Below are 25,171 nucleotides of genomic sequence, written 5' to 3' on the forward strand. Positions count from 1 at the left end.
CTCAGTGCACTTCCTCTACACAGCCTTTCTGCACACTCTCCAGAATCACGGGGAATCCAGCCTCAGTCCTCATCCTGCCCTCGGTTCCTCCATTACTGCACTGCCCCAAAGTGCTGGAGCTGGGAGGCCAAGGTCTAGTGGCGTCAGGAGGAGACTGCTCCCCATAACTATACCCTGATTGACAGGTTTAGAAGAAAACAACATGAAGGGCTGCCAAAACACCTGTGACCCAGAATCTCTCGAGGTGGGGCTTGTGCAGTGCCTCTGGATGGCATGGGTACACTGTTCCCTGGGGCAGGAAGCATCAGGAGCTTTTAGGTGCCATGGTCCTGCTGCCTTTGAGTGTATCCTGCACTTTCCTAGCTGAGCATAGGACCCCAGGTGGCAGGCAAGAGAGGGAAGTGGAGTGGTCTGGGGGGCACAGAGCCTCTCCCTGTCCAAGGGTGCATTCCGTGGCTGGCACCACCAGCTTCACCACTTGGTGGGGACTGGCTCTTTTCACATGAGGAGAACCACTTCAGAGACCTAAGGAATGGGCCGAGTTGTGCAGGATCCAGCCCCAGGTTCCATTCAAAGGGCTGACACTCTGATGTGGGCACAGCCAGGCCAGGGAGCAACTGCCAGAACTGTCAGGCCAGGAGGTGGCGAGAGGGGCTGGAACCCTTTCCGGGCCTGCTGGCCGCCTGCCGCTCAGTCAGGGGCTTGCTGTGCTTGAGGATTTCACCCAAAGTGGGGGCAAAAGCCACGGGGCAGATGGGAACTGGGGCGTCATACACCCCAGCCCTCCCAGTGGCTCTGTCCTCTACAGGAGCGAACCTAGGGAGCAAAGACACAGTTCTCCTGACCCCAGAAAGTTCCCTGTGCCGCAGTTCTCAGCTATGAACGTCTGAAATGTCTTGGCTGGATGGTGTGAGGCGCGTGGGGCGGCCCGGGGCATCTGGGGCCTGCGGTCTGTGGGCAGGTGCCAGCATCTCCAGGCCCCTCCTCACAGCCACAACACAGTTGGGGTTTCCAGAGCAGAAAAACCTCAGCCTCAACCAGAGGGATCCCACAACCTCAAATGAGGAAAACCAAAACCAACACCAGGCTGGGTAACTGGTCGCCATGGGGATGGGGACAGGGCCCCTCCCAGCACATGGGACCTGAGAGAGAGGAACACTCTGGTGTGACCCGGGGGAGGTGGAGAGGCTGGGGACAGTCCCTCCTAGGAAACCCTTCCAGGGAGGGCAGTGCTGACACCAGGCCACCTCCCCGACAAAGGCTACCTCCCCTCCCTGACAGCTGCACTGTTCACCAGGATGCAACCGTCCACTGCCTCATGACATCTTCACTGCAATGTAAGCGGGTGTCACTGCACTGTTATCTGAGCCTTGCTACATACCACCTGTGTGGCCTTGGTTAAGTCCCTCCGTGTTTTCTCCTGCAAACTGAGACACTGCTACCCACCTGGCATTGCTGTGTTAAGGATTAGCACCATATGCAAAATACCTAGCACCTCACAGGTGCCACTAAATGTAGCCATTGCCACCACCACTACCATCACCACCATCATCACCACCACCCTCCCCATTACCACCACCATCACCACTACCATTACCACCACCATCACCACCACCATTACCACCACCACTACCATTACCACCACCATCACCACCACCACTACCACCACCACCACTACCATTACCACCACCATCACCACCACCACTATCACCACCATCACCACCACCACCACTACCATTACCACCACCATCACCACTACCATTACCACCACCATCATCACCACCATCACCACCACCATTACCACCACCATCACCACCATTGCCACCACCACCACAATTACCACTACCATTATCACCACCATCATCACCACCATCACCACCATCATCACTACCATTATCACCATCACCACCACCATTACCACCACCACCACTACCATTACCACCACCATCATCACCACCATCACCACTACCATTATCACCACCATCATCACCACCATCACCACTACCATCATCACCACCATCACCACCACCATTACCACCACCACCACTACCATTACCACCACCATCATCACCACCATCACCACTACCATTATCACCACCATCATCACCTCCATCACCACTACCATCATCACCACCATCACCACTACCATCACCACCACCATTACCACCACCATCACCACCACTATCATTACCACCACCATCATCACTACCACCACCATCACCACTACCATTACCACCACCATCACCACCACCATTACCACCACCACCACCACCATTACCACCACCATCATCACCACCATCACCACTACCATTATCACCACCATCATCACCACCATCACCACTACCATTATCACCACCATCACCACCACCATTACCACCACCACTACCATTACCACCACCATCATCACCACCATCACCACTACCATTACCACCATCATCACCATCACCACTACCATTACCACCACCATCATTACCACCACCACCATCACCACTACCATTACCACCACCATTACCACCACCACCACCATCACTGCCATCACCACCATCACCGTCACAACCACCATTACCACCACCACCATCACCACAGCCACCATCACCACAGCCACCAGCACCACCATTACCACCATTACCACCATTATTACCATCACCGCCACCATCACCACCACCATCAGGCTCTGTGGGTGAGAGAACTGAAGACACAGAGCTGGCAAGGGACAAACAGCAGGTCTCAAGACTAGGTCCTCTGACATCTGACTCTAAGTTCAGCTATGTCTCTACCCTACTATGCCCTACACACACATACACACACACACACACACACACACACACACACACACACACACCCAGAGCTTCCCCATCAGCATGATGCCAGCGTCTGTCCGGACATTGCCAGGGGTGCCACAGGAAGCAGGAAGTCTCACAGGGGCACCATGATTCGGACCCTAATGCCTCTCTGACTTCATCTCCTCCCACTCTCGCCTCTACTCACTCCATTCTAGCCACACTCTTCTCCTCAAACACCCCAGGCGTGTTCCTGCCTGAGGATTTTTTCTGCAAAGGGCCAGATAGGGTCTCTGGGTCACAGAGACAGTATGTAGACAAATAAGCATGGCTGTATTCCCATAAAACTTTATTTACAAAAACAGGCAGTGGCTGGATTGGGCCCTTGAGGTGCAGCTGGTCTCATTTTCTCTGCTCTGGCTGCTCCAGCTGCTCCCTCTGCCTGGAATCCTCTTCCTGCTCCTTGGGAGAAAACAGCCTCGGGTTAACAGGTTTGGCCTCCTTGCAGCTTTTGCACAGCTCTCACTTTCTCCATGAGGCTGACCCTGATCACCATTAAAAAATAATCATTTATTGAAATGAAATTCACTTAACATTAACCATTTTAAAGTGAGTAATTTAGGCTGGCTGCAGAGGCTCACACCTATAATCCCAGCACTTTGGGAGGCCGAGGCGGGCGGATCACCACACGAGGTCAGGAGATCGAGACCATCCTGGCTAACACGGTGAAACCCCATCTCTACTAAAAATACAAAAACAAAAATTAGCGGCGGGTGGCTGTAGTCCCACCTACTCGGGAGGCTGAGGCAGGAGAATGGCGTGAACCTGGGAGGTGGAGCTTGCAGTGGAGCTGAGATCGCGCCACTCTATTCCAGCCTGGGCGACAGAGCGACACTCCGTCTCAAAAAAAAAAAGAAAAGTGAACAATTCAGTAGCATTCAGTACACTCACAGTGCTGTGCTTCCACCACCTCCATTTAGTTCCAAAACATTTAAAACATTTCTGTCACTAGGAAGGAAAATCCTCTACTCTTTTTTTTTTTTTTTTTTGGAGACAGTCTTGCTCTGTCACCCAGGCTGGAGTGCAGTGGTAGAGCGTTCTCAGTTCACTGCAACCTCCACCCACTGGGTTCAAGTGATTCTCCCACCTCAGCCTCCTGAGTAGCAGGGACTACAGGCGTGAACCACCAAGCCCAGCTAATTTTTGTATTTTTAGTAGAGAGGGGGTTTTGCCATGTTGCCCAGGCTGATCTCAAACACCTGAGCTCAAATGATCCACCTGCCTCGGCCTCCCAAATTGCTGGGATTACAGGTGTGAGTCACCATGCTAGGCCTCTACTCGCCCTTTTTAATCCTACAACCTGCTCCCACCCACTGCCCCCATCTCGGGACCCCTCTGTCTTTCTTTTACTGTTAATTTCTAATTCCCAGGCACACATCACCCTGCAGCAAGCGTTCTGTGTGGCTTCCTGAGTTATTCTGCTCATTGCTTCCTGCCAGGCTCTGCCTCACCTCTAGTTGGAATGCAGACTTCATGTGAGTGGGTATCCCTGTTTGGTTCCCTCCTGTCTCTCAGACACCTAGAACAGTGCTTGGACATAGCAAAAGCTCCATCAATCTCTGATGAATGGATGGATGGATAAACAGATGGGCAAGGCAGGACTGGAAGGGAAGAGATCATTTCCAAACGGACTTAGAAACAACAACAAATAAGCCACACTGAACACCTAATCTCTGAGCCTCCATTTTCTGCTCTGAAAAAGGGAATACAACCACCTTCCCAGCAAGGCGGAGGGTACACACAGCCCCTCCCCTGGGTGTGCCTCTTCCCATCTCACTGTGTCTGTTGACCCAGCCCTGGATCAAGAGTCCCTTCTTCTAGGGCAGTGTGGAAAGAGAAGGGGCTCTCTTCAGACGGGGAGGGCTGGGCTGCTGACTCTTCTGTCCACAAGCTGAATAACCACAGGCCACTTCCCCAATCTCTCTGAACCACAGTTTCCTAATTGGCTTAACAACCAAATGCCCTTTGTAAGGGTCGATTTGAAAATGTGCTTGAAGCCCTCACACTGTGTGAGGCATAAGGTGGGCACTCATCCCATTTTAAGCCCTCTTGCTCTGCATCCCAACTCCCCAACCCCACCCTGCCTGGGGCTTCCCTCTTTTTCCCTCTATCCCTCTACATCTCTTAGGAGAAGGCAGACCCCTAGTCCTCTTGCAACACTATTGATCTTCTTAAAAATGTCTTTTCCCAAGAAGTAGCAGAACTGGAAAAAAAAGTTCTTTCCAAGGAAAATAATTTTTTAATGTATTTTTGTGCTCATGATGTTTTTGCCCACTCTGGTTTTCACAGTTGAGAAAAATCTGGCCACAAAAATTGACTTTTCACTACAAGAGTAATCCCCTTCTCTCAGCAAGGCCCAAATTTGGTCACTTTTGCCTCATAATGTTTTCTCTGGGTTAAAGGAGAAGAGAAAGCCAGGCGAAGGGAGATGAGTGCACACCTGAGAAATGCTCCTGGCAGTTGTAGGTCAGCCCCTGCTGCAACTGTGGCAATTCTGTTGGAGAAATAAACAGGACTACTTGCTCAGGAAAAATACAATTTTTCATAGGATACTCATACAAATATTTGCATTTTCCTGTGAGTACTAATTACTTCTGCTCTCCCCAGAATTTTTGCATCCCCTATTTCAAAGAAGCTAAACAAACGCTGTAGAGATCCTGGCCAGTCAAAACCTGCGCAGCACTCAGGTACATTAATTACCATGTGGACATGACCGTGTACACACAAGGCCTGGGAAGCCTGCGCCATGGAGACACTAGGATGAACCAGGCCCTGGCCTCCGTGCTCCACCTCCATAGTCTCTGGGCCTCATGACCCTACAGTAAAGTAGATTGGTTTTGCAGAGGAGGAAACAAGCCCAGAGAGGACAGGGGTCTGGGCAGACAGCTGCTGAGAGGCTGAGCTGGGATTTGAGCCTAAGAATGCCTAGTTCTTAACTCCCAGTCCACAAGGATGACGCTGGCTCAAAGGACAGGCAAGAGCTGCGTGCTAAGAAAGTTCCCCCAAAGTCTGAAGCCACAAAAGCAAAAACCAGCACAGCGCAGAGGCACCTGTAGAGAGGATTCCAACACAGAGATGAGGGTTCACATCTGGTCTCTGTCCATAGCTGTGTGACCCTGGGCAAGCTGCTTACCCTCTCTGAGCTTCAGATTGTTCAAGTGTTAAATGGGGACACACCACCCTCTTAAGAAGGCTGCTAGGGCCTAAGTGAGATTGTGGTTAGCACCAGTTAGCACTCAGTAAATGTGAGCTGTTGCCCTTACTCTGCCGTGACTCTTGATCTCACATAGGGTCACAGGACCTGGGGGTTGAAAGGACCCTTCCTCGTCCTTGATCCAACCTCTCTCAACACTCCCATTGGACCCTGCATTCCCAGCATGCTTCCCTCCCACCAAGGCCTTACTGAGCTCGGCTCTGCCTCCCCCAAAGTTCTTCCATCCACCGTGCAGACTCATACCAAGGACCTACTTGGTGCTTGGCACGTGGCCCCTGCCCTACAAGAACTCACAGGCTCGTGGGCGGCACTGACCCATGCCAGGTGAAAATACTAGAGGAAGAGGGGGCTGAGGGGGCACAGGGGAGGCGCAATCAACCCTGCCTGTGGAATCAGGGAAGGCTTCCTGAAGGAGGTGACCCTTAGGCTGAACCCTCTCTTCTTAGAGACCACACGGTCCCTCATGCACCAGCCCTGCAGGGATGTGGCAAGAACTCCGAAGGTGGCCCCAGTTTCCACCTAGGCTCAAGAGCCCAGGCCCTGGGCACCAGCCCTCCCAGCCTCAGCACCAGCCTCCTCACTGGAGGGAGCTCCCAGACAGGCCCTGGGAAGATCTACCTCCCTCAGGGAAGAGTCCCTTCCCTTCAGCTCTGTCTGGGAAGTGGGGAGAAGGGGGCCGGCAGGCCATCCTGCCAGCATTCCCCGAATCCATACAGGGCCCCTGCCTCAGAACTGGACCTGCCCAGGATCTCAGGTTAACACTAAGATCCTCCTCCTGGCCCCCTGGAACAAGGAAGCAGCTGGCCTGGGGGTCGGGGGCGAGGGCAGGCCTGAGCATGGCAGCCACGGTGCCTGTGCAGCTGTTGTCTCTAATCCTCAGAACGACGCGTAAGAAAGCTCCCCCACCGCATGGCACAGAGACATTGAAGCTATGAAGAAGCGGGCTGACCGGCCCAACGTCACCGGGAAGAAAAACGCATGCCTCCTAACTTTGTCACCCCAACTGTGTTCACCTTTCCCTTCAAGCACTTGGGGCCAAGGGAAGCCCCATGGAGTGGGATGCTCCTGGGGAGGAATCGGGGACCCAGAGAGGATTCTGAGGGAGCACACGCCTGGCCCATACATCACAGATGACCCCACAGATGACTGTACCGAAGCAGCAGCGAGAGCCCTTGCAACACCCAGAGTTCTTGCCAGTCACTTCTACCACGAGCACACAATTTCGGCAGGGCTGCAGTATGACACCCATTTTGTAGATCAGGAAGCTGAGGCCGGGGCAGGGTGAGGCATGCCTGGGGTGCACGGTCAGTGATGGGGGCCTGACCCTGATCCAGATCCAAACAGGAGCTGCTGTGGGCACAGCTCTAGTACCCAAAGATAAACCCGGGCACTTATGTTCCTGCAAGGACCTGGGGAGCAGCCTTAGACCCAGGTCTGACCCTGCAGGCTCAGCCTACAAAGATGCACTGGGCATACAGTGCAGACCCGCCATGGGTGCCCACTCCCAGGGGACCAAGGATGATGCCTGGAGAGGTGGGTGCTCAGATGGAGCCTCACAGAGGCAGGGTATAGGCTGGGTCCCCAAGTTCCCCATGACCCTTTCCCTCTGTACTCTCCCTATCTCATTCCTGTGACACAACAGAGCAAGCTGGGGCAAGGCAGTGGGGCTTAAAAAGGCTTCCTAGAAAATGCTTCTTGAATTGTAAAATGGCCAAGGAGGGCTCTATCGGGAAGACGAGGTTTTTATCCCTCAGAATTCAAAATCCAGTGTGTATGCAGAAAGGAGGGCTCGCCACCAGCAGACCAGAGTAGAGCATGGCTGCATGGGTTTCCTCTTGCTTCAGTAACAAGTTATTGATAGCACAAATGGAGTGCTATAGACACAAATGTATTATCCTACAGTTCTAGAAGTCAGAAGTCTGGAATCAGATTCACCGGGCTAAATCCAGGTGTCCAGGTGTCGGCAGGGCATTGTTCCTTCTGGAGGCTCCAGGGGAGAATCTACGGGCCACCTCTATTCCTTGGCTCAATTCATGGCCCTTCCTCCACCTTCAAAACCAGCAGTTGCTGGTCAGGTCTTTCTCAAGCTGCATCACTCTGAACTCCTTTTCACAGGCATGGGCAACTCTCCCTCTAATCAGGTCCCTTGTGATTTCTCTGGGCCCACCTGATATCCCTGGATGACCTCTCCATCTCAAGAGCCTTAACTTAATCACATCTGAAAAGTCCCTTTCATCAGGTAGGTAACATATTCACAAGTTGCAGGGATTCGGATACAACATCTTTAGGGGACCATGATTCAGCCTTAATCATGCAGTGATTAAGACTGCATGCTCCAGGGCCAGACTGCCTGGGTTTAAACCCGGCTATGTAATTTACTAGCTGTGTGACTCCAGGAAATTTACTCAACCTCTCTGTGCTTCAACGGACTCCTTTGTAACCTCATACATAACAGGCGTCCATGAGCTGATGCACGTAAAGCACTTAGCATAGTTCAGAAAGTTCAGTGAATAAGGGCTGCAATTATCCCCTACTCTCCCCCCAACTCAGAATGAATGACATCAGAGCTGAGAGGAAGCTTGGTGATCACCCACGCCTGCCCCTCACTGACGGCTGGAGACACAAAGGCCCAGGGAGAAAAAGCCATCCAGGTCACACAGCATTCTTTTAGGCAACCTCCAGTACCCTATAACCATACCTGGTACAGAAGAGCCCAAACAAGTATCCCCCATGGCTCCCCAGTGCCCTGCACCCAGTAGACGCTAGAGGACACTGCAGCCAGTGAGTCACCTGGAGGGAGAAGAGGGGAAGTGCTCCCCAGCAGAATGTCTGCAGGAAACACCTGCAGGTGCAGCGGCCCCAGCCAGATCCTCACACCCCACCCACCAGGCTCAGGGCCCCAGGCAGACGTAACACCTCTTTCCCCAGGAGAAGTCAGCAGAACAAATCTTGGCTAGGGACACCAAAACCCATATTCGGGGCCAAGAGAAGGTGCTCTGCCCCACAAGTGTCAGCCAGGACCCTGGCATCCTTCCCTCGCTGTGTGATCTCAGTGTGGGTTTGGACACATCCCCACTCTGGGCTTCCATTTCACATCAAAAAGCAGGACCTGGAATGGCTCAGTGGTTCTCAATCTGCAATCATGGTCCAGGAGCCCCTGACCAAGTTTCAGAAAATCCTAGAAGAACCGCGCATGCGCCCCAAGCTGAAGCACGCAGGAAGCTTGCTCGTCCAGGCACTGAAGTTCATCAGTGTGTGCAGTTCACGCTGAACAGACTCACACAGAGGTGTCTGCAATCAACAAAACGGGGGAAACAGTGACTCACCTCGCACAGATGGCCTGTTAGCGGGCAAATTTCTCCACAAAAGGCGACAAGAATCACCACGGGTCCTTGGCAGAGCCTCAACTAGACTCTGCTGTTTCCAACCAGAGAGGGCTGACTCACCCAAAAGGCTCCCCCCTCCCCCAAATCCAGCCCGGGCAGGCACTGCCCCAGTGGTTCGACTTCCTCACCATTACACAGGCCTCCAGCTGACACCCAGGACTCCCAGGGAGGCCTTCCAAGGGCTCAACACGGGGCCTTTCCATGGTCTCAGGGGTGGCTGAGAGCAGAGATACCGGAAGTACAGTGGTGAGGCCGTCACCTGCTTCCTCACTGGGAGTTATTTTCTGCCTCAGGGCCTTTGCATATGTCATTTCCGCTGCTAGATACACACTTCCGGAATCACTTTTTTGCAATGAAACATTTCAAGCTTACAGAATGAGAACAAAATTTCTTTAAACCTGCATACCCACAGGTTTTGTCAAAATAATCCCTCCATTCACTCTCCTGTTGAGAGACACATAGGTTAGGTCTTCCAGGTTTTTATCTCTCAAATGACGTTGCTCTGGGCACTGACACGTGTCTCCCAGGGAGTGGCACTTTACTACTGCCCCCACTTCACCCAGCCAAGTCCTCAGGTTTTAGGGTCTTGTCCTTCCTTGATCATCCCCAGTCAATCAATACGAATTATACCCACACAGCTCTCTCCCACCACTCCTCAGTCAGTGTCTGGCTTTGAAAAAGCAGCTGTCAAATTTGTCAGCAGATTTTCACTTATGTCTTTATGGGGTTTCCACCCAAGAGGACAGAGACCACGTCCATTTTGCTGGTCAGTGCCTAGGACATGTGCCTGGCACACAGCAGCCCTCTGACAGGTCTGTGAACGAGTGAATGCTTGAATACGTGAGTGAGCAGAGGCGTCACCCCAGAAGCAGGTCATGCTGAGTCCATCTTCCCCCAGGTCTCTGAGACGCACCTGACATGTCCTCTGCCGGCCCCTTGTTCTGTCAGTGAAGAGAGGAAAGGCAAGGGAGGGGACTACGGGTTCCCACAGCCTTGGAGGACCATGGGACCCTGGAGCTCAGAGCCCAGGGAGGTGGAAGGTCAGAGGCTCTAGGTCAAGTCCTCGCTGCCAAACAAGGTGAGGCTCAGGAGACCTCATCTGGGCTTTCCTGCAGCTCCCCACAGCCAGACACCCAGGATTTTTCAGAAAGAGGTGTCAGCAAAAGAAAAACTACAGGGAGAGATGGAAAGAAGAGAAGGGAGGGGGTGGGAGAGGAGAGAGGGAAGGGAGAGACGAAAGAAAAACAGGGAGGGAAGAAGGAAGGGAAGAAAAGGAAGAAGAAAAGAGCAACGGAGGGGGGTACGGAGAAAAGGAGGGAGTTGCCCAAACACCCCTCATTAAGCGAACAACTGCCTTTCTGCAAATGCCCTGCTGGTCCGCATCTGCGTGCAATGGGGCAAGCACCTCTGGGTGGGGACTGCATGGGGTCAGTTCTCATGCCCCACCCCTAGACAGAGACAGGCACAGAGCCAGCCCTTGGTGGATGGCTGGTGAGTGGGCAGCGTGGTGCGCTGGCGACAGTGTTGGGTGCTGGTTATAGACTCCCTAAATCGGGACTCAGAGGCCTGTGGGTGAGCTCAGCTGCTCGCTAGGTGGGTGACCTTAGGCCAAAAGCTCTTTGAGCCTCAGTTTCTGCATCCACGAAATGGGAAGAAGAATGTCAATATTGCCGCCTAGGGTTGTGAGGAATGACAGGGAAATGCACAGAAACCCATGCACAGTGAGCACTCAACAGACCGCAGCAAATTAGCCAGGCACGGTGGCACACACCTGTAATCCCAGCTACTCAGGAGGCTGAGGCAGGGAGAATTGCTTGAACCCTAGGAGGTGGAGGTTGCAGTGAGCTGAGATCATGTCACTGCACTCCAGCCTGGGCAACAGAGCAAGACCCTGTCAAAAAAAAAAAAAAAAAAGCAGCTCACACAGTTAGCATACTGTTGTTGTCCTGCTTTCCCCTCAAGGTTCCAGGTGGAGGTTTCCTTCCTCCACAGGCCACATCATCCCACTGCTCTGGCCCTTCAGCCAGGGCTGCTTAAAGCTGTCTCTTGGTCATGTCTCTAGATTTGTGCTGAGTCACTAAACACAGTCAAGACAAAGCCCAGGTTCTGAGTTTTCCAACATCCCCAGCACCAGGTAACACCACATGCTCCGCCTTCTGGATCCAGAAAGGCAGGTGAGTCAACCCTCCCCAGGTGATCCTGAAGACGCAGGGCCAGCACCACCCTGGCGCTTTAGGGTAGGCAAGGACCCTGATTCTGGCTGTGGGGACACCATGCAGTGGGAGATGAGTGATCAAAGGAGTCCTAGTTGAGCTCCAAACCCAAGGGACAGCCGTGGTCCTTCACTTTCCCTCCCCCACCTTCCATGCCACACTGGAGCCATCCCCAAGTCTGGGCTTTGCAGTGAAATCCATACCTGTCCCCCTCCCTATGGCCCCATGGCTGCCACTGGACCAGGCCAGCATCCTCACCTGGACCAGCCTCCTCCCCTCCCACCTCCGTTCTTGCCCCCTTCAAACTATCTCCACCCAGCAGCCAGAGTTATGCAAACCCAAAGCAAATCATGGAATTCTCTCATTTGAAATCCTCCAATGACTTCCCACCAGGTTTAGAATCAAGTCCAAATGCCTCCCGTGACTCCCCCACAACCACTATGCCCCAGGCCCACACTCCACTCCAGACACTCTGAGCTCCTCCCAGCCCATGGAGACCCTTGCGGCTCATGCTCATCGCCCAGCCTTCGCCCTGCTGGCTGTGCCCCTGCCTGACCATCCCTTTTCTGACAACTAGGTCTCAACTAATATGACCTCCACACACCCACACTTGGAGGCTCCCCAAGCCCCATCTAAGGTAACACCTCCACCTCCACTGAGTCTATCTCATTCTCTCATCTAATCCTGCTGCACCTCATCCACTACAGAGTACTCATCACTACCAGACATTATTAGTTTACACGTGTATAGATCGTCTGTTTACAGATATAACATGATCCCGTCCACCTAGTGTTTTATTCTCAATTCACCATCCTGCCCCCGGGGCAGAGCCTGCATATGCCCTGGTCACTGCTGATCCTAGAACAATACCGGACACATGGCCCACCCTCCACGAGTGCACCTCTCTGTGATCCTGCCCACTGTGCAACCTCACGAGGGTCACAGACCCTCTCTGAGCCTTGAGGTCCCACCTCTCTAAAATGCAAGATATTCGATCCATCAACCTCTAAGCCATCTTCCTTCAGGGATGGAGGAGGGGAGCAGGTGCTGTCACCAGCACTACCTTTGCCCCAGTGACAGTGTGCACATACAGCAGTAGGGCAGAGGGTGATGTTGGTCACGTGGGGACAGAAGCTGCTCCAGAAGCCCCTGACAGAGAGGCCCCAGGGAACCCCAGGCCTCTGTGTGGAAGGAGCCCGCCAGGTCCCCACCCTCTCCTGTGGTTCCCAGGCTCTGCAGCCTCTGCTGAAACACCTGGACAGTCCTGCTTTCTGGCCCCAAGAAGTATTTACATTTTGATTAAGTCTGGTTTGAAACCACCAGGTAGGCTGGCTTGAGGCCCGACACACCCCAGCCAGTCGAACTGTAATAACAAGGTGCCCTGGGGAGCAGGTAGAAATGTGGGGCTAAGGGAGGAATCGCCACTCTCCAGAGGCCCCAGCCCCATCCTCCACCCTATGCAGCCTGCAGAGAAAAAGTACAACAAGCTTTTGTGATTAGAGGTGGTCACTGCTCCAGTGAGCCCCAGGGTTCTGCTCTGGAAATAAACAGCAGGGCAAGGAGCTCAGGGCACCACACCCAGACACGAGGAGCCTGCCCCCTGCCCTTGGGCTCCTCTGCCAGGTAGCATCACCCAGGAAGCAGGATGTAACCCTGTTCCAAGCTGGGGACTTGCACAAAGTCACATTTTTATCCTGGATATATTCTGAGGACTCTGCTAACAAGCTACCACTGTAAGGCCTCCACAGGCTGGGAAGAAGCCCAGTTATTCATTTTACTAGCTTCAAGTCTCCTTGAAAGTGGGATTCTGGAGGCAGTAAATGACACCTTAAAGGAATGTGGATTCCTGCATCCAGAATTGCCACTGCTCCATCACCCACTCCCTGCCACCCCACCTGCAAGGGAAAAAGTCCAGGAAGCCAACGAATGCTTTAGAAATGCAGCTTTCCTTCATTGCTTGGTATTTTCACAAGAAATCAAGTCTCCTCAGCAGAAAGTGCAACTCTGTTTGTACCACCTGGCACCACAAAAGCAGAAAGATTTCATTAAGTAAATGAGCTCCAAAAAGATGGCAGTGGCTGCCAGGAATCCTAGAACTCAAGACACGGTCCAGGCTCAATGAACCAGAGTCCCACAATTGAATAGTAATGTCTGCCATTGGCCTGGCAGGGGAAAATACTACCCACGCTAAGTGTTTGCTGTTCAGGGATCAGAAAAGCAGCTAAAACAGCACTTCCGGGAATTCAGGGTTTGACTGTTAAGGAGGCATGGTCAAAGTGACTCAAAAGGAGAGCCAGCGGCTTCTGGAAGACTAAAGAGAAAGCTGGTGGCAACTTCTTGGGCAGAGGACAAGACGCTTCCTAGAAAGGTCAAGTCACTTCCTCAGCAGCCGTCGGATGGGGCATGCTCTAGAGCCACCTCTGTGCTGTGGGCAATACCACCCCCCCAACCTCACATCTGGGATGTCACTCCCAGAAACCTGAAGCAACAAAATTCCAGACAGAATTGTGCTAGGAGACAGAAGGGTGTTTGACCTTTAAGGCTCAGAAAAAAAACCAGAGTTATGGACACAGTTTGCTGTAGCAAAGGAGAAGGGGTGGTGGCGTGGGTCTCCCCGGTGACAGACATCCCATTTAAAAAGAAGAGAAAGGAGGCTGAGCACAGTGGCTCACGCCTGGAATCCCAGCACTTTGGGAAGCTGAGGCGGGCAGATCACTTGAGGTCAGGAGTTCGAGACCAGCCTGGCAAACATGGTGAAACGCTATCTCTACTAAAAATACAAGAAAATAAAAATAGCCAGATGTGGTGGCAAGTGCCTGGAATCCCAGTTACTCAAAAGGCTAAGGCAGGACAATCGCTTGAGCCTGGGAGGCAGAGATGAAATGAGTTGAGATTGTGCCACTGCACTCCAGCCTGGGCAACAGAGCAAGACTCCATCTCAATAATAATAATAATAATATAATAATAATAATAATAATAAAGAGATAGGAGCAGCCAGAGCACGCAGCGAGCAGCGGCTTCATTAGTCGGATGGAGGACAGGCCTGCCCAGCAGGGCACCATTGGCATTTTTGGAGGACAAAGTGGGCACTTTTGCCTTTTTGTTTCCACCTCAACACAGGCCTGAGGCAGTCTGCCCGGGAAGGCCAGTCCCGCCGGAGGGCCTCTGGCTGGGGTCACAGTTTGAGAAACACAGCAGTAACATGGATAATTACAGGGTGGGAAAGTGGGGGAGCCCAAGGAGGCCAGCATCCCTTTGCTGCCGTCCAAGGGGTGACTTCCAGGAAATGCCCAGGGTAGAAGGAGTGATTCTCCATTTCTACAGATGAAAAGAATATGTGGAAATTAACTTCTGTTGCAGCATGAAGGATTTATGTGAGACTTGTGGGGAAAGTTCTAGAACATATCACGCTATTTTGTGCAGGTCTCAGGGTCTGGAGTGTCCCCTGGAGATCCAGGGGAGACCTCTAGGGGCAGCCCCAGCCCATCTCTGCGGACTTACTTTCCTGACCTTGGCACGTGGCTTCAGCTCCCCAAGCCTGGGCTTCCTTTCCTATAAAACAGGAGGAACAGTCCGCACCCCACGTACTTCATGGGGCTGCTGTGAACACCTACTATGTGTGGAGACAAGGGAATAGGACTCAGCAGCAAGAATGAACCAAACACAACTGCACGCAGCCACAGGCCCAAATCTCTAAGACAGTGGTGAGTGAAAGGAGCCAGCCTCAAAACGGCCAAGGCTACATGGCTCCATTCACCCAGAGTTCAAAGGCAGGCAAGACTAACCCATGGCGTTAGAACCACCACAAGGCAGATGGGGCCTGGAAGGGGCTCCCGGGGTTCCTGGGGTGTAGATGACGTGTTTCTTGACTAGGGTTCCACAGGGTATGCACTTTATCACTTTATGAAAAACCATCCAGCAGTACTTCTATGGGTTCTGCACTTTTTTTTTTCTTTTGGGACTGAGTCTCGCTCTATTGCTCAGGTTGGAGTGCAGTGGCACGATCTCGACTCACTGCAACCTCTGCCTCCTGGGTTCAAGCGATTCTCCTGCCTCAGCCTTCCAAGTAGCTGGGATTACGGGCGCCCGCCACCATGCCTAGCTTTTTTTTGTTTTTTTTTTTGTTTTTTTTGCATTTTAGTTGATATGGGGTTTTACCATGTTGGCCAGGCTGGTCTCAAACTCCTGACCTCAAGTGATCCACCTTCAGCCTCCCAAAGTGCTGGGATTACAGGCATGAGCCATCGTGCCCAGCCAGGTTCTGCACTTTTTTATGTAAACAGTACAACTTGATAAAAAGCAAACCCCATAGAAACAGTCTGGAAGTCCTTTGTAAACCTCAAGGTCAAGATATTCATAGAAGGACTCGCCTCTTAAAACACAAGTGCTACTGATCTCTTGGAAATGAAAGGCAGGTGAGATCATCTCCCAAAGTCCTAGTTCCGCCTGTGATTAGGGGGAACCTAGGGGAACCTTATTCTCTTTCCCAGATCTATGCATTTCTAAGCTGGGCGACTATCTGGGGGCAAGAGGGGCAACCTCTGTCCTTTCCCAACGGCACATTAATGTCTTTCATTAGACTGAGTTACCCCCTATGCCATCCACCACACCCCCAATATACAGACCGCTTACCCACTTCTTATACCTGCTCTTTTTCCTCTTGGGAGATGCACTCTGGTCTTTGAGCAATGGATAGCAGTGTTGACCCTAGATTGAGGGTCAAACCTGTGGCTAGTCCTTTAGAAGGTAACACATCGGTCTGCAAATAAACCAAATTTTGCATCCTGCAAAAAAGAAGATTTATATTCTCCTTCCTTGCTGGCCCACTTCCTGCACACCTCTCTATTTTAAAAACATATTTGCCAACTCTTGTAAAAACCTGTGGCACAGCGGTGCCCAGGGTCATGAGACATGCAGATTTTTTCCACTCAGCAGCAGCATTTTTCTTTAGGGAGAACAACACTTTAAGTTTAACGAAAAATCCAAACTCCGAGCCACCAAGCCTTTTGCAGGGAATGCTTGATGCCAGGGAAGCTGAGTACACCAGGAAGAAAAGGCTGCTTCCCCTTAAGAATATCTGCTTAGGGAACATCACATACCGGGGCCTGTCGTGGGGTAGGGGGAAGGGGGGAGGGATAGCATTAGGAGATATACCTAATGTAAATGACAAGTTAACGGGTGCAGCACACCAACATGGCACATGTATACATATGTAACAAACCTGCAGGTTGTGCACATGTACCCTAGAACTTAAAGTATTAAAAACACACACACACACACACACACACACACATCTGCTTAAATGAAGGGTCTGTGACACACTGCAGGGGGAGCCAAGAGCCCAGCATGCTACTCCAGGTTCAGTCACGGTATGGTCAAGGGCACCTTCAACCCATTCCTTCTCCGCACTTCCTTCTTGTAGAAAATGAAGGCTTGAGCTATAGCAGCAGTTCTCAAACTCTTTCAACAGGACTCTGCAGGGTTCCCTAGGGACAACTCCCCCATCCCAGAACCACTAAAGTGAGGCACAACAGGTTTCTAAGACATTTAAGCAAGTTTGGAAACTACTGAGTTAGATGAACTTAAGCCTCCACAAAGGAAACCCAGGATTTTACTGTCTCTCCTGGTATGAAAGATAACTTTTTTTTTTTTTTTTTTTTTTGAGATGGAGTCTCGCTCTGTCACCCAGGTTGGAGTGCAGTGGCACGATCTCGGCTCACTGCAACCTCTGCCTCCCAGGTTTAAGCGATTCTCCTGCCTCGGCCTGGAATTACAGGTGCCTGCCACCCCACCCGGCTAATTTTTTGCATTTTTAGTAGAGATGGGGTTTTGCCATGTTGGCCAGGCTAGCCTCAAACTCCTGACCTCAGGTGATCCACCCGCCTCGGCCTCCCAAAGTGCTTGGATTACAGACGTGAGCCACTGCACCCGGCCGAAAGATAATTTCAAGCCTCCCAGGCCTCTGTCAGAAACCTACTCCAATATTCATTTATTCATTCTGTTGGTCAATGAATACCTGCTATTCTTGGCACTGAAGATGAAAGAGGAGACAGGGCCTGGTCCCCGTCTCCCAGGGTGGTGGGAGGTGGATGTGCCAGCCTTTACTTTTATAAGAGGTGTGACTCAAGGAGGGTTGAATGTGCACACCGCAGGGAGCATGGGGGAAGTCTGCAGGGAGAGTCAGGGAGGCCCTATGGCAGGCAGTGTTTGAGCAAAGGCTGAAGTTGGCCAGGGGTGGGGGATGTGGCTGGGGGTAAGTGGAATTCCTGGCAAGGGAACAACATGTGCAAAGGCTCAGTGAAGAGAAAGCAAAGCTGAACATGCCAGAGCATGAAAAGAAGGCAGGGTGTCCAGGAAGTGTGGGGCTGGAACCATGGCAGGAAGAGTAAGAATGGGGTCCTGGGGCGCACTGAAGAAGCTGATCTGACCACCCTTGATAACAGGATTTGGAGATTAAGGGAGTGGGTGTTGAGAAAGGCTCCCAGGCCATTTGTGGATGCAGGGTGAAAAGGAAGAGCGCATTCAGAGAGAACAAAAACAACACTAGCAATAAAACCTATCGAAAATGCTAAGTTTGAGATGCCGAGAACACCCTGGCAGAGTCAATGGCATCGAGAGAGATATGTGCACTGGAGGTGAGGGATTCATGGCCATCGGTGGGACCAGAAACAAAGCATTCAAGAGCACAGCGCTGGAGTTGGCTCCTCTGCCCACCAGGGCTGTGACTGGGTAAGAAGCCTCAGGTCTCCACTCTGTTTTCTGTTAACCTGAATAATTCCCACTAGGTGTCAGCTCCCCAGAGGTAGGAACACATCTGCCTTATTAGGCACTTGGAATTGTAACTTGTATATAGTAGGAGCCCAAAAATCTTGGTGAATGAATGAACAAAAGACCAAATAGTACTGACCTCAGAGAGCTGCATTATGAGGATTAAACAAGATATGTACAGTGCTGAGCATAGCACATGCAGGCAGTAAGTGCTCAATAAATGTTAACTCTGAATAGAGGCACTTCCCCCAGAATGCTGAGGCCTGAGTCCAGGGCTGTCAATATTTCAGGAAAAAACATAGCTAGAAAGACAAAGTGAGGTTCCAGTGAGGGTAGGGTCCTGAGCCCCAGCAATAAATGAATTTCAAGCAAAGACAGTGAGTCAATTTCAAATGCTGCTCAGAGATCATAAGGTTAGAACAAGAAGTTTCCATTGAGTTCAACCCAGAAGTCTGCTTCGTCTGTTTTGTGTTGCTATAACAGAATACCTGAGACTGAGTAATTTATAAACAACAGAAGTTTATTTGGTTCATGGTTCTGGAGGCTGGGAAGTCCAAGAGCATGATGTCAGCATTTGGCAAGGGCCTTCATGCTACATCACTCTATGGTGGAAGGCAGAAGGGCAAGAGGGGGCAAGAGCAAGAGAGCAAGAGGGGGTCAAACAAGAGTAGGTTGTTATAACAACCTACTCTTGTCATAACAAACCCACTCCTGAGTTGACAACATTAATCCATTCATAATGGCAGGGCCCTCATGGCCTAGTCACGTCTTAACCAGTTCTACTTCACACTATCATCACAATGGCAATCACATTTTAACTGAGTATTGGCAGGGACATTCAAACCACAGCAAAGTCCTTTGCCAGAGCAGCCTGGACGAGGATGAGAGAGAGACGTCTAACCTCTGTACAGTGGGGAGGCCAGACTCTTCACCCCTCTGCAGGCTGTCAGGGCTCCCATACAACAGAGGTGGTGATGACGATGACGGTGATAGTGATAATGGGAACAACTGCACTAACATTCGCCAAACTTTCTAAATGCCAGGTCCCGTTCTAGGCCAACACTACAGCTTCATCACATTTCATTTTCTCGCCATGACTTTGAATTTACGCCCAAGATAGAATGAGATCTCCCTGGTAGCTTCTGTTTCCAAACCAACCCCATGGCCGAGTCTGGGCCCATCCAACTCCTGACTCCTTCCTCCAGTGTCCATGCAGTGTCCTGAAGGAGGGAACGCTTAATGACACCAAATCCCTTTGGAAGCTCCTCACTCAGGCTGCTCTCCTGGCTGGCCAGCTCTCAGAAGGCCCCTATCTTGGTGTGAGGGGAGCTGCCAGCTTCAGCTGTGGCCACCAGATACCAGGACAGAATCCAAGTTCTCACAGGTCAGGTGGCTGCCCACAGGGTGACCAGTATGTCTTTCTGCACAGGAGCACTGGGGTGGGGCCCTGCGCTTGGGCTCAGTCAGTCCTAGGCTCTGTCCACAGAATGTGCTGCTTGTGGACAAGTCACCTCACTTCTGGCAGCTTTAATTGACTCGTCCAGAAAATAAAGATTATATATACAACCCTCCTCAAGGGTTGTTCTATGAGGGCCGCAAAACCGATTTTAGAAGGAAAAATTCCATAATATGCCAAAGCCATGAGATGCTCATCAGAGTCTGTCAGCCATGGGAACCATTTCCTACCAGCAACCAGAATTAATGATGCACCATGACATCCTCTACAGCAGCCTTCACTTTGACCAGTTGTTCCAGGATCTCCTCCAAGAAACCTTTTCTACCACCCCTGACTGCCCTCCCCAGCCACAACTAAACATCTCTTCTTCCATCTGCAGCAGAACTTTGTGGCAGACATTGAATAGTGCCTGTCCACCAGCCAGTGGTTCCTCTCCCTTTACTCCCGTGGACAGAGTCCACCTCAAATACAGAGTCAGAAAAAGCCAAATATTCACTTGTCCAGCCTACCTTGCAGTTAGGGCATTTGCTATGTGATCTGGCTCTGGCTGGTAGAACTGATGGAGGGTGTCTGCTGGGGAGCTTTAGGAAAGGTTCTTTTCCTCAGAGAGATAAGAAGAGAAAAAGTACCTTCTTCAGCTGAACATCTAAATGGGACTAGATGTGATGCCTGGAACTGTCGCAGTCATTTTGTGACATGAAGGGACAAGCCTGAGAACCAAGCCAATATGTCGAGAATGCTGGTGGAGAAAAATAAGAAGAGCCTGGGTGCTTGATGGCACTGCTGAGCTGCCAAGCTGGTCCTGGGGCCACCTAGTTCCAGACCTCTTATAATGTGGGATGATAAACATTTGTTATTGTTTAAACCATTTGTAATCAAGCCTTATTTCTTGAAGCCCAAATCATCCTGATGGGTTTTCTTTTTTATTATTATTTTTTAAATATTTTTCCCATAAGTTATTGGGGTACAGGTGGTATGAGTAAGTTCTTTAGTGGTGATTTGTGAGATTTTGGTGCACCCATCACCCAAGCAGTGTACACTGCACCTTAGTATTTTATACCTCACCACCCCCCACCCTTCCCCACAAGTCCCCGAAGTCCATCGTATCATTCTTATGCCTTTGTGTCCTCACATCGTAGCTCCCACATATCAGTGAGAACATACGATGTTTGGTTTTCCATTCCTGAGTTACTTCACTTAGAGTAATAGTCTCCAATCTCATCCGGGTTGCTGCAAATGCCATTAATTCATTCCTTTTTATGGCTGAGTAGTATTCCATCATATATATATATATTCCATCATATATATATATATTCCATCATATATATATATCACAGTTTCTTTATCTACTCATTGATTGACAGGCATTTGGGATGGTTCCATGATTTTACTGCTATAAATATGCGTTGCAAGTATCTTTTTCATATAATGACTTCTTTTCCTCTGGGTAGATACCCAGGAGTGGGATTGCTGGATCAAATGGTAGCTCTACTTTTACTTCTTTAATGAACCTCCACACCGTTTTCCATAGTGGCTGCACTAGTTTACATTCCCACCAGCAATGCCTGATGAGTTTTCCACTTATTTATTCAGCTAATATCTATTGAGTGACAACTGTGTCCTGCCCAGTGTTGAGTCTAGGGTCCCACAAACAGGAAATGTTCTCTGCCCTTAAGATGCCTGTGATCTGATGGAGGGAATGGCAGACTTTTTTTTTTTTTTTTTTTTTTTTTTTTTTGAGACTGATTCTCACTCTGTCGCCCAGGCTGGAGTGCGGTGGTGCGATCTCGGCTCACTGCAACCTCCGCCCCCCAGGTTCAAGCAATTCTCCTGCCTCAGCCTCCTGAGTAGCTGGGACTACAGGTGCATGCCACCATGCCCGGGCTAATTTTCTGTATTTTTAGTAGAGACAAGGTTTCACCATGTTAGCCAGGATGGTCTCGATCTCCTGACCTCATGATCCACCCACCTCAGCCTCCCAAAGTGCTGAGATTACAGGTCTGAGCCACCACGCCCAGCCAGCCACCATGCCCGGCCCAGACTTTTTCTATAAAGAGGCTTTGTCTTTGCAGACCACATGGTCTCTGTCAAGACTACCCTGTTCTGCCATTGGAGAGCAAAACAGCCATAGGCAATATGTAAAAAATAGGCATGGCTCTGTTCCAAAAGAACTAAAGAACTTTATTTGTAAAAATAGAACTGGCCTAAGGGTCACAGTTTGCTGGCCCCTGTCCTAGAACCTCAGAAGTTCTAGAAATTATATGTCTCCCCCTGCCTCCCTCCTCCTCAGCCCTGCGAGCCTGAGCAATGGCCCTGGCCACACAGAGTCTAGACCCAAATCTCCTGACCACTGGCCCACACCTGATTCCTACTTACCTTGTGAACTGGGGTGAGTCTTGGCCCTTTCCTGAGAACAGGAGCCTTTGGAGAGAAAAGCCCAGAGGTCCAGCTTGACAGGTGGCTGGCGGCAGGTTTGGGTCAGGACAGTGCCTGCCTGGGAAATCCGCTTTTGGGATTCAACATTTCCCTGCAACCCAGCCCCTCACCCTAACTCCTAGGTCCTGGCAGAGGGCTGGGGGGACACATCTAACCAACCAAGATGTAGTCCTCACCCGCAAGAGCACCTGCTGGGTTGGATCAGGCCTTATGGACCCATTAAAAGTGGTTATAGTCTCACCTTACCAAGAAATTGAGACTAGGACAGGTTCTGAAATATGCTCGAATGGCAGAGCAAAGATTTGAACTTGGGTCTGTGAAACGTTCTCACCACCACACATGCCTCTCACCCAGATCCAGGTACCCTTTCCTCCCTGCAGGAGGGGTCAGAGGCAAATAAATACATGTGCGTCTCCTTACACCATGAAAGCAAGTGGAGAAGCTGAGCCTCCCTCATTTCACAGCTCCTGGGTCTCTGTTTTTCCCCAACTCCACAAAGCAGAGATGGGGGTGGGGGTTGAAAATGCTCAGCTCCCAGACCCCTGGGATTAGCAGGTGATTGTCAAGCATCTGAAAAGACACAGAGTGCTCTTGTCATTATTAGACCATAATAGATTCATACTCACCCCCTCCATCTGAAGGCGTCTATTTCAGGTTTAACCTAACAATAGAGTATTGTTCCTACACCAGACTCGGGTACCACCCCAAGGCGATGGCAGTACCCACCCAGCACCATCCTGGCACTGACTGCTGCCTCAGGGCAGAGGCGGCACTGCCCAGGCGTCCAGGCCATCATCCACTCCCTCCTAGATTCCCAGCAAATCTCCTGGGCAGTGATGAGGGGGCCCAAGGTCTATCTGGAAGGAGGAATGTACAAAGAAGCCAATTTGCCTGACACTTGGTGCCTGGCACTCTGAAGTCAACATAAACTGTCCTCCCAATGCCTGTGGCCAAAGGTCACCAGAGTGACAGCCCCATGGCTGTACACTGGGAGGTCAAAAGATGGACTAGGAACAACAATCACTTAATACACAGAGTGCTTGCTGTATACCCCATCTCTGCTCAATTGTATTCAAGCTTTGCATTCAAGGTTTTACAACTATCCCATGGTAGAGCTTAGCATCTGTTAGCCAATGAAACAGGCTGGGCGTGGCCAGAAAAAAGCACCCTGGATCGGCAATCAGGAGCCTGGGTGTAGGCTGGATGCACCTCTGTGTGACTCTCCAGGCCTCAAGTCTCTCTTGTTTTTTTGTTTGTTTGTTTTTATGTTTTTTTGTTTTTGTTTTTAAGGCAGAGTCTCGCTGTCTGCCAGGCTAGAATGAAGCGGCATGATCTAGGCTCACTGCAAACTCCACCTACTGGGTTCAAGCAATTCTCCTGCCTCAGCCTCCCAAGCAGCTGGGACTACAGGTGTGCACTACCATGCCTGGCTAATTTTTGTATTTTTAGTAGAGATGGGGTTTCACCATGTTGACCAGGCTGGTCTCAAACTCCTGACCTCAAGTGATCCACCCACCTCAGCCTCCCAAAGTGCTGGGATTACAGGTGTGAGCCACAGCATTCAGCCACCTCAAGTCTCTTGTCTGTTAAATGCGAGATAAAAATATGTCCTCCACCTGTTTCACAAGAGTGGGGTAAGATTCAAAGGAGAGAGTAAGCCACTTCCTGGCTGCATAACCTTAAACAACAGCTTATACATAACTTCTTCAGGTCTTAGCTCCTTTGTTTATAAGATGTGAAAATTCTTGTTCATACGGCTCCAGAGTATGACAGGAGATGAAGCCACCAAATGCTGAGTGCAGTGCCTGGCCCAGAGCTCGAAGTTTCCCAGTATTCAATGATTAGAGGATGCTTTGTAAAACATAAAGTCAACACGCAGTTGGCCTCCCATATTCACGGGCTCTGCATTCGTGGATTTAATCAACCACGGATTGAAAACATTTGGGAAAAAAAAACTGTATCTGTACTGAATATGTATGGCCTTTTTCTCTTGTCATTATTCCCTAAACAATATAGTATAGCAACTATTTACATAGCATTTACATTATATCTAGAGATGAGTTAAAATATACCAGAGGGTGTGTATAGGTTATATGCAAATACGACACCATTTTCTGTCAGGTACTTGTGCATCTGCAGATTTTGGTATCCTCAGGAGGTCCTGGAACCAATCCCTCACAGACACCCAGGAACAATTATGATTGGAGAGCCCTGCCCCTCACCCCATCCCATCTAGCACATGGCAACCTTAAGTTTGTGTGCAATTTCAAATGTACTTATGCCCTGAGAGTAAGAATTAGGTTTGGGGAGGTTTAGGGTATTGGGTTTTTTAAAATTATCTGAAAGACCCCAAAATAGACACCTACCCAAGGCAGCAACCCAGAAGCAATGAGCAGATGAACGTGGGGGCTATCCCTGTGAAGCTGAGGCACCATGTGGTTGTGAAGGAAGAGGAGGAAAGGAGGACAAGGAGGAGAAGGAGGACGAGGAGGAGAAGGAGGATGAGGAGGAGAAGGAGGACGAGGAGGAGAAGGAGGATGAGGAGGAGAAGGAGGACGAGGAGGAGAAGGAGGATGAGGAGGAGAAGGAGGACGAGGAGGAGAAGGAGGATGAGGAGGAGAAGGAGGACGAGGGGGAGAAGGAGGAGAAGGAGGACGAAGAGGAGGAGGAGGAAGAGGAGGAGAAGGAGGAAGAGGAGGAGAAGGAGGACGAGGAGGAGAAGGAGGAGGAGGAGGAAGAGGAGAAGGAGGAAAAGGAGGAGGAAGAGGAGGAGGAGGAGGAAGAGGAGGAGGAAGAGGAGGAGGAGGAAGAGGAGGAGAATGAGGACAAGGAGGAGAAGGAGGAAGAGGAGGAGAAGG

General features: G+C 50.9%; 1 protein-coding gene across 6 annotated transcripts in view; it reads right to left on the reverse strand.

Annotated features, from left to right (window-relative positions):
• The window catches only part of GRK5 (G protein-coupled receptor kinase 5), a 248,281-nt gene that overhangs the window by 140,685 nt on the left and 82,425 nt on the right, over positions 1-25,171 (reverse strand). For 2 of the 6 annotated variants that reach the window (XM_063625182.1, XM_063625183.1), the window contains exons 1-2: positions 9,569-9,667; positions 9,164-9,345 (exon numbers count right to left, since the gene is read on the reverse strand). The exons of 2 other annotated variants lie outside the window; for them this stretch is intronic. Coding sequence is in view for 1 of the 4 variants with exons in the window: in XM_063625163.1 (XP_063481233.1) it covers positions 9,381-9,468; positions 9,569-9,751 (271 nt within the window). In the remaining 3 variants the exon portion in view is untranslated. Of the gene's footprint in view, positions 1-9,163; positions 9,346-9,380; positions 9,469-9,568; positions 9,767-25,171 lie in introns of those variants that run through there. 2 more of the 6 variants (XM_063625163.1, XM_063625179.1) reach the window with 2 other exon arrangements.

This window comes from Symphalangus syndactylus, chromosome 2, assembly GCF_028878055.3.
Source record: "Symphalangus syndactylus isolate Jambi chromosome 2, NHGRI_mSymSyn1-v2.1_pri, whole genome shotgun sequence".
NCBI classification, from domain to species: Eukaryota; Metazoa; Chordata; class Mammalia; order Primates; family Hylobatidae; genus Symphalangus; species Symphalangus syndactylus.